The sequence below is a fragment of the Ictalurus furcatus genome, chromosome 6, assembly GCF_023375685.1.
Source record: "Ictalurus furcatus strain D&B chromosome 6, Billie_1.0, whole genome shotgun sequence".
Lineage (NCBI taxonomy): Eukaryota > Metazoa > Chordata > Actinopteri > Siluriformes > Ictaluridae > Ictalurus > Ictalurus furcatus.
The window spans coordinates 31,463,650-31,473,649 of record NC_071260.1 but is presented as its reverse complement, the minus strand read 5'-3'; the positions used below and the strand labels follow the sequence as shown (position 1 = coordinate 31,473,649).

Below are 10,000 nucleotides of genomic sequence, written 5' to 3'. Positions count from 1 at the left end.
GTCATATAAAAACTAGCAGGATCGTGGGCTAGCTAGTGGATTTTTAAAAATCATTAAACACTTAAAAGTCATTAGACTCAAACAAACCGTATATAGAACGTCGAATAAAGTTAACAATCGCTAACGTGATTAATCATTCGAGAGCTACGACAACGATAACTGGGTACTTACAGTTGGCTGCCATTTTTTTTTTTTTTTTTTTTAGAAAATATGACATCATTTCCAGTAACATAGTGAGCATCGATGCTCCTTGGTTTTTGCTGTGCATTGTGGGATTATTTCAGGGAGCGAACGTTCCGATACAGTGGAAGGATTTTGCGATTGAGGCATCCCTTAAAATGGCCGATTCCCTGATCACTGCCCTGACTACTGATCTAGGGAGTTGATGAAACACACTCATTACACCCAACTGTTTTGAATCTGCATTACGTAGTTATGTGTCTTGGTGTGTCTGGAATACACGCCATACACATTTATCGTAAACAGTCCACTTCCATGGTTTTGGGAGGGTGGGAGGAGACTGGAGAACCCAGAGGAAACCCACATGGATACGGGGTGAACAAACGAAACTCCACACAGAGCGTAACCAGGGCTCAGGATCAAGCCGGGGATCCTGGAGCCGCAACGCTATCAGCTGTGTCACCATGCCGTCCTATTCTAAACAGTTCTTGACGAAATGCAACAGACGTGTTTGTGAGTTTAAATTGAAAAGGTTTTCTTCTCTTAAATACAAGAAAAGGTATGGGAATTCTTGCCTGTACCTATTCAGTGAATTAACTTAGATTAGAAAACACTGGGATATTCCATTAATGCCACTGTCTCAAACACTCGCACACACCTGGCGTTGCAGTACTGGGCAGTGAACGCTCGGAGAGCTCTCAGTAGATCGTTTGGGTGGATGAGGTTGGACTCCTTCTCTGCCTGGTTATTCACCATGTTCTCCTAGGAAAAAGCCAGACTACTAAGTTAGCCCTAAACTGATTCGATATCATTAGTTGTAATTGTACTAGGTCACATGACGAGCAAACAGAGCTCCATTAGGACCAAAGTTCCTCCTAACGTCACCTTCTCTGTCCGTCGCTGTTTGTATTTCAGAAGGAACTTAGTCATCATGTTTATATCCTCTTCATTCTCAATCCCCATGGCCTGCAATCAATCACACAAGATAATACAAATATACATTTATATTTTGCTTTCAGTTTTAAGAGGACTATCAAGTATGCAGTTTCGGATTAGAATAGCAGCAGGTAAAAACGAGTAAAAACCAAAACTACTCACAGAAAAGATGGTATCCAGCTTCAAAGAAGTCTGTTCATCCTTCTCCATGGAAGAGAGCAACTTGAGTAACTTACTCTCTATTAGAAAGCCCTGAAACATAAACACCAGAATTTTTAAAACATGTTCTAAACTTAAACTGGAAAGAAAAAAAAAAAAAAACCCAAAGGTAGACATGCCAGTACTGTCAGCATGGTCTGTGATTTCCTCAACCTCAGCAGCATCTTATATTCTTATCTAATGATACGCCATAATGGTAGAAATATGAATACATGAATATGTCCTGGGCCAGTTCCCTAGAAATATGTTACAAATAGTTTTTAGCATGGTAGACTGATTTTTAAAAGGACAAACATTTATTAATTCATTTATTCATCTTCAGTAATCGATTTATCCCGGGAACACTTGGCACGAGGCAGGAATGTCAATCTCAGGGCACCATGCACACATACCCGTTCACACCTAGGAGCGATTTAGAGTGGTCGATTCACCTACTGGGCTTAGTGGTTAGCACGTTCGCTTCACACCTCCAGGGTCCGAGGTTCGATTCCCGCCGTGGCCCTGTGTGTGCGGAGTTTACATGTTCTCCCCGTGCTGCGGGGGTTTCCTCCGGGTACTCCGGTTTCCTCCCCCAGTCCAAAGACATGCATGGTAGGCTGATTGGCGTGTCTAAAAGTGTCCATAGTGTATGAATGGGTGTGTGAGTGTGTATGTGATTGTGCCCTGCGATGGACTGGCACCCTGTCCAGGGTGTACCCCGCCTTGTGCCCGATGCTCCCTGGAATTGGCTCCAGGTTCCCCCGCGACCCTGAAGAAGGAGTAAGCGGTAGAAGATGGATGGATGGATGGATGGATTCACCTACTGGCATGTTTTTTAGGACATGGGAGGAACCTGGAAAACTCCAGGGACATGGAGTGGCTCCTCCTGGTTTACAATAAATGACAAATCATGATGTCCTTTATCCACTCGCTTCAGACCAAAGTCATTACGCAACATCATTGTTGTTGATATTTGAATTTCATTCATATTTGAGATTGAGTGCATCTTCCTGAAGTGGTAGCAATATAGAAATGCACACTCGGGTCTCCTTCAGTGAACAGTGGACTAGTTCAACAAACAGATTTCATATAAAAACCATATTTGTCTAAGTGGCTCATACGGGTTTTTGCTGTGCAACTACAGAAAACACCACTGATCCACACACATACACATCCAGTACCAACCATCTCATCAGACAGAAGCTCCAGCATCCTCTTTACTGTTGTACGATCCACCCCGGCCATGCCGCTCTCCAGACTGCCTCCGGAGTCCTCCGGCGTACATCTCTCTCGCTCGGTCTGATCGCGTGTCTCGTCCTCCTCTACCAGAACTTGTGCAGCCACCTGCTGTGCTGTACGTTGGAGCTGCTTGGGGCCGGAATGATCCATGAAGGGCAGTGGTGGGGGACTCCAGGTCAGGCCCAGCATATGTTCGTGAATAACTCGGTCCAAGTCCATAATTCTGCACACCAACGCTTTGGCCTCATCTTCATTCATCAACCAAACCTCCTCGTAGCGCTTGGCATCAACCGCCGCAAAGTGCCTTCACATGTACACGCACAAAGTGATCAATATTATTAATAACACTCTGTCTGGTTAGAACGAGAGATAAAACTGGAGTTAGAGGTTATTGTGTGTGCTATATGTATATGCGTATTACTGTTCACCTTATCCTCTTCTGAACGTCTTTATACTGCTGCACGAGACGCTTGTACTTATTAGTCAACGACTGGATCTCCTCATGGGACTGCTTTTCCTGAACGGCACGTCTTTTTTTCAGGTTGTTGCGCGTATCCTGCAGTCTGTAACGAAGTGACCCCAATGTAAATACACAGTGCTTTCCAATCGGAAGGCCATTTTTGGGGAACATCTGTAAACTCTTGAGAAATGAACTGTCCCAATCAGAAGGCAGCTTCCCACTGAGGTGCCTTATCGTATCCAGGTTCGAAAGCATAGTTTAACTAGTTAACAAATACTAATTCAAGTACATCCTGTAGCCGTTTAAACACTCTATTCCCAATTTTATCCTAATTTAATCATTGCCAGATTACACCTGCTAGCTGAGTCACTCCTGAAGACTCAGACATACTGACACACCTAAAGCCAGCCGTTGCATCGTTTCAATCTGCTGCTCATGCAGTGTAATAAGACAGCTGAACTTGCTTGAAGGTAAGCTCTATACGTATACGTATATATATATATATATATATACACACGTGTACAGTCTGAGAAAATGCTTTCTGGGAGGTTTAGGTGCTAGCAGTTGGTTAGCATTGCTGTGTAAGTATTTGTGGGAGTTTATCTCAGTTTAGACTTTAGAATTGAGAGATTTTAATTAGTACCTGGTGACCCTCCTTATCTGCTGAGCCTTACTGATGGCATACTCTTCCTCGTATTTCTTCAGCATTTGTACGTTGTACTCGAGCTTCTCCTGATTAAGCTGGTAGGTAGCCTTCCTTACCTGCAGGTCTTGCTCTAGGCACTATTTATAAAAACACACACACACGCACAGAAAGATATTGATGTCTGAGGATCCTGCTTGATGTTGTAATGTTTATCATTACTGTAAAGAGACTCACATTTTTAACGTTTTTGTGGACGATTTTTTTTTTTTATTTGGGAAAAAGTTGTTCTCTTAGTCATAAAGGAAAGGAGAGCTTGTATAAAATGCCATCAGAAATAATATGATGAAATCCAGTGTTCAATAAATAACAGACAACGACGATGGCATTCTATGGACAGAACAATGGCTGTAGATTTATTGGTTTATAACCTGGCTATGTTGTAGCATTAATACAAAATTCAAGTAATGTGAAGTGGTCACGGGTCTGTGTATATCAAGGACTTTATAACAGCTTCGAACATGGCCAGTCTGATCTTTGGAAACCGAAACTATCCATCCAGTTTCTCTAGCGCTTATCCTACACAGGGTCACGTGCACCTCGGAGCCTATTCCAGGGATCTCGAGGCAGAAGGCACCCTGGGAGACACTCTGGATGGGGTGCAAACTCATCGCACGACACAATCGTACACGCTATACAGAAATTTAGACGTGCCAATCAGTCTTTGGACTAGCGGAGGAAACCGGAGTACCCGGAGGAAACTCCGAAGTAGAGGGAGAACGTGCAAGCTCCGTACGCGCAGGACGGATTCGGGAATCGAACCCCTGACCCCGGAGGTGCGAGGAAAATGTGCTACCACCGTGCCCACCACCAAAACTATCCATTTAATCCATTGACTGTGCATTGTTTTAAATGTAAATTCAACACAATTTGCATCGTATAACCTGCACTTTTCCATAGTTTTTTAAAATATTATTTAAAGCTGCTCAGTGTAAGATCTCGAATGTAAGCCATTCTCTTCTCAAGAACAATTCTTACAGTTCCTTCTACGAAATACAGTTTAATCTGTTGGTTACAGATACAGGCGAATAATTCCCATTCAGTGAGAATTCGGGATTACGTGTTATCAGTGTGACGCAGTGTACCTGTACATCAGTCTCTAGTTTGATTCTGATCTTGTTGGACTCCTCTGCGCTCTCCGCTCTCAGACGATCCAGCAGGGACTCATACTCCTCCAGCATCTTCATCCTCTGCAGCAAGTACTCCAGCTGGAGCACACAAACACAGGGCAGTGATCTACATCTCTCACACACTCAAACCCAGAACAATGGAGTACAACTCACACACATTTAACATAAACTACGTAAGTTCATTCTACCTCTTTGTCGCTTCGTTCCTCCCTCTGATGCTCCCATTTGTTCTTGTGGGCCGTGAGCAAATCCCTCCTCTCGTCGCCGAGTGAGCTCTGTAACACAATCAGGAAACAATGTAAGCACAATGCATTTGCTAATAACTTTGCGTTTATAACGTTCTTGCATTGATGTTGTTATGGAAAATAGAAACGTATTGGTATGTATATAAACAGCTTATGTATTGGAGAGACCTAGCCAAAATCCAGGTTTGCAAAGCTTGTAGAGACTCAAAGACTCGAAGCTGTAACTGCTGCCAAAGGTGCGTCTACAAAGTACTGAATAAAGAGTGGGAAGAAATCGAAATCGAAATCTAAATGAGATATTTCAGTCTTTTATTTGCAAAAAAAAAAGTTGTTGTACTTGCGTTGTCGTTATGGGTTATTGCGTGTACGCTGATAGCCCCCCCCCCCCCAAATCTATTTATAATTAAATCTATAACACAATAAAGTGTGCAAAAACCAAAGGGGTCTGAATATGACCCTCAACGATGACCCCTCAATCTATAAACTCGACGATGCACATTTACATAGGATTATAATCCATCATAAGTGGCAGCACATGAGATTGTATACCGTATAATAAATATTTGATCCGTACCTCAATTAGGTCCAGCTCTTTTCGACAGTCTTTCTTCAAACTTGATATCTGTCCCTGCATCCTTTCAATTAGGAGATCCACTTCTTCTACCTCCCTTTTGCGATCTTTCACAAAGCGATCATCTCTTCCTTTTAGCTCCTGCACACAAAAGTAGACATCTATTGAGTGTGTGTGTGTGTGTGTGTGTGTGTGTGCGTGTGTGTGCGTATGCCCTCCACACCTGCTGCAATTCATTGATGAGCTTGTTCTTGTCTTCAATGATTTGCCAACAGAGCTGTTGCTGTTTTCTCAGATCGTCTCTCAGCTCCTGATGGATCACCTTTGTCTTGACCTCAGTCCACTTGTTCATGAGCTTACTGAACTTCTCTGTGCTGGACTTGGATTCGTTTTCCAGCTTCTCCAATCTGTCCAAGATCAGCCAGCACATATTTGGGAACAATGGAGAAATAAGAAACAGATGATGCGAAGGCTGTCCCAGTTCGTGTCCGAAGCCTTGTCCAAAAATGTCAGAAGACGAGCAGAAACATAACTCAAGCTCGAGACCCTGGAAGAGCAACGGTACCTTCTGCACCCCTGTGCAAGTTTAGATTTTCTTCAATACTTTCAGGTGACAAAGTGTCTTGTATGTAACGTGGTTTTGAGTGTGTGTTTTCTGACCACTAGCTACATATACTGTTTTCACCTTGCATCGCTAATAATACTCTACATTGTTTAATATGAGTGGGCGTTCGTCTCTTGGTAGTTGCCAAGGTTTCTGCGATAATATCTGGCAAGTGCGATATGGCAGCACAACCTAACCTACACATACTGTAGCTGCAGAAAGCATACAAAAGCACCCATTTAACCAAAACCAGATGTTTTCCCAGTAAAACTAAAAAACTACTTGATGCCAAACTCTAAGAAAGTCAAGCAGGAGTGTGCAGATGTGAACTGCATTAAATCAGTGTGATGGAAGCCACATTCACCAAGGCTCGAAACCTCCTTGAAATGATTACTAACTCCAAGTTAGTTGGAAATATTTATTATTAAAAACGAATATAACCTAAATTAGCCAACGTTTAACGTAAAGCCGTGCTGTAAGATGCTTGGTGTTTTTAATTCAACACTATGTGTCGTTTTACCTGTGTATCATGTAGAAGGTTTGCTAACTTCTTTGAAAAAAAACAAAAAACAAACAGATTTGGACGCAGTAATGGTGTCGAGGCTTTAGACTTTGGTAGCTGCGTTGCAAAGGAACTGGAACTGAACTGTGTACAAACGCTTCACCGTTGAATACTCGGTTCTGATTGATCCGAAGGCGTTAGATACTTTTCTACAACATCAGGGCGGAGAGGAGTGCTGGATGTAATTCAAATGATAAGTTTTCATTAATGCGCTTGTTCTAATACGGTAGCTTTCTGTACTAACACTGACTAATAATAATAATACAGACGTGGAACTCGTATGTCAGGAATGCTACATATACTGTAGTACATACCTTAAAGCTAATAATAAATGGAATAATAATAATAATGTGTTGATATTTAACAAATAAAACCTACACTCGTCGATATGGTGACGCAGTGTGTCAGGAAAGATTTATCGAACATTTATGGAAGGAGTCTTCCTTGAACAACAAGGTCAAAAAACACTTTAATAATAATGCTCATAATTTAAACTGCAGCGTTACCTAGTGTGTCACAAACGACTCGTTAAATGATCCGTTCTAAATGATTCACTTTAAACTCCTCCTTTCAGAGAGCATACTCTGCTCTGATTAGTCAGACGTCCCAGTCTGTTGTGATTGGTCTACCGCTGTCGGCGTGTTTCGAAAAGGAAACGCCCACTACCGTATCTGGTTTCAGTTCCGTCTGTCAGTGAGCAGCCGATGAAGACCAGAGGCGGGGCTTTTTGTTATAAACCTACGTTGGTTAGAACAGGAAGTAAAGTCTGGAATCACTAACGACTCGACTCAGCTGTTCAGAGTCGATTCCTTGTTTTGGGACTCAGTAACTCCGTTTGTCGTGCGCTTTCTACATTCACAAACAGCTCTATAACACACTACATGAAAGGTAATATTTGAAAAACCATAATAGGTGCACTTTAATACAATGAAAAATGATAAATATTGCCAAGCTGCTGTGGTGTAAGAGGAATAAATCACTTGAGGTGTGCTGTTATAGGAAATTAATAATTAAACTATGTGTCAGGCCGCAACGTTTCTGCTTAACCGCCAGATGGTGGCGCTGTAGTGCACATTTGTAGAAAAATGGACATAACGTTTGAACCGTCTTTCACATACTCAAGTGTCTTATATCTGTGGAATCTTTGGGACCAGACGAACAAAACGTATTTCTCTGATTTCATTTCCACCTATAAAAATTTTCCGCCATCTTGGATTTTTTGTAAAACCTACTTTTGCGAAATAGTCCTAGGTTTTTTGTCCGATCAGGACCAAACCAGTGCCAAACGATTCTATGGAGTCTCCGTATCGAAAAAGGTTTGAACTTTCGACTCGAGGTGGCTACGGTATGTGAAAACACAGGAAGTAGGCGAGGCCACTTTTATGTAAATGGCTATAACTCTTGAACAAAACAAGATATCTTCATTAAATTTGGCATGCGTATGCGTGAGGTCAGTCTGTAGCGGGACAAAAAATTGCGTGGTTTTGTCACATGTTGGTGCTATAATACCAAAAAAACATGTAATTGGCTGTAACTATGGAACTCTTGATCCGATTGACTTAAAAATTTGCAGACAGTGTCTTTGTCTCAACTGCCATCAGTGTCTATGAGGATATTCACGTATGTTGAAAGACATGGCCACCATCAGCCAACCAGTTTTCAGCAGCTATTAGACAAGGTTAACAATGGCTTGTTGGACCTATTTGTTTGTGCAAAGTTTTAAAAAATTCGGCAACACTAAGTGGCACTATCATGATTATTGTAGGTGTTAACGGTTATATATAACATAATATAACATTATATATATAATTTATTATATATCAAATGATACCTCTTCTCATTCTAAACAGCTTTGCCTCAAAAACCATTTGGGTCTGTCAAACTGTCCGGTAAATATTTTAGATAATTTTTTAAAACCTACTTTTGCGAACTAGTCATAGGTTTTTCGATAAATATCAACGAAACAAGTGCTACACGATTCTCTGGAGTCTAGTTATAAATAATTATGCCTATTATACATGATTACATAATTATACGGCATGCCAAAAGTAAAGGAATTGGATTTGGCCACATTAGTTAGATAGTAATAACTCTTAAATGGAATGAGACATTTTCACCAAACTTGGCATGCTTATGTAAGGCCTTAATCTGAGGTCACTTGGCAAAAATTGTGGAGTTTGGCCACTTGGTGGCACTATAATAGTAAAAAAACGACAACATGAAAATAGCTATATAAATGGTGTGTAAACGACTGTATACTATAATGTTTCAGACATACACATGTTCTTTCTATCATATGTTAGGTCTCCTGATTCTGAACAACTTTGCCTCTAGGACCACTGCTGTCAATCAAATCGTTCGTTAAATATTTGAGATTATTTTTTTAAAAACTATTTTTGCAAACTAGTCCTATTTTTTTTCGATCAACTGAAATAAAACTATTGCAGCACAATTCTGTTGACTATATAAATCAATAATTATCAAAAAAAAAAAAAAAAGTAGAACTTTTAATTCATGCTTGCAAGGGAACATCAAAAGGTTTGAAATGGGCTCTTGACCGGAATGAGATATTTTCACCAACCTTGGGAAACTTATGTATGAGCTCAATCTGAGGACAGATCTAAAAAAAAAAAAATGACTGATTGTGACCAGGTGGTGGTGCTATAACAGAACAAAACGTGAAATTGGCACTAAATGTGTAACCACTGGTCCAATACACATGATAAACAAATCTTGCAAGAATTATCCTTGTCCAAGGTCCAATCAGCGTACATGAGGGCAATTGTGAATCTTGAAAAACATGGCCGCCATTCATCAATCAATGTTCCTCAACTAGTAGGTGAGCTATATTCTTTTACATTTAATTGCTACAAAGATTTTATATACTCATGAGGTTTTATATATTCATACACTTATAGTGGTGCCTGAAAGTTTGTGAACCCTGTCGAATTTTCTCTGTTTCTGCATAACTATGACTTAAAACAGTCCTAAAAGTAGATAAAGAGATAAATGAGATCATTTATTTATTGACGAAAATAACCCAATATTACATATCTGTGAGTTGAATGCAAAGTCGTGCAAAACCCAGACTTTACCACAGTATTAAATTAATACAAGTAGTAACTCTCTTACTTCATTTATTAACTCACCGTAGTCTGTTTGCCTCCCTTAG

The 10,000-nt window shown here is 40.7% G+C and overlaps 1 protein-coding gene across 1 annotated transcript in view; it reads right to left on the bottom strand.

The window, feature by feature from the left end:
* Positions 1 to 10,000, bottom strand: part of LOC128609197 (dynein regulatory complex protein 1-like) — a 14,117-nt gene that overhangs the window by 1,781 nt on the left and 2,336 nt on the right. Inside the window, exons 3-13 of the mRNA XM_053627669.1 lie at positions 9,978 to 10,000; positions 5,886 to 6,069; positions 5,666 to 5,803; positions 5,035 to 5,121; positions 4,802 to 4,924; positions 3,657 to 3,796; positions 2,982 to 3,116; positions 2,500 to 2,857; positions 1,279 to 1,368; positions 1,066 to 1,146; positions 839 to 942 (exon numbers count right to left, since the gene is read on the bottom strand). The exon at positions 9,978 to 10,000 is cut by the window's right edge and continues 90 nt beyond it. Coding sequence (XP_053483644.1) covers positions 839 to 942; positions 1,066 to 1,146; positions 1,279 to 1,368; positions 2,500 to 2,857; positions 2,982 to 3,116; positions 3,657 to 3,796; positions 4,802 to 4,924; positions 5,035 to 5,121; positions 5,666 to 5,803; positions 5,886 to 6,069; positions 9,978 to 10,000 — 1,463 coding nt within the window. The remainder of the gene's footprint in view (positions 1 to 838; positions 943 to 1,065; positions 1,147 to 1,278; positions 1,369 to 2,499; positions 2,858 to 2,981; positions 3,117 to 3,656; positions 3,797 to 4,801; positions 4,925 to 5,034; positions 5,122 to 5,665; positions 5,804 to 5,885; positions 6,070 to 9,977) is intronic.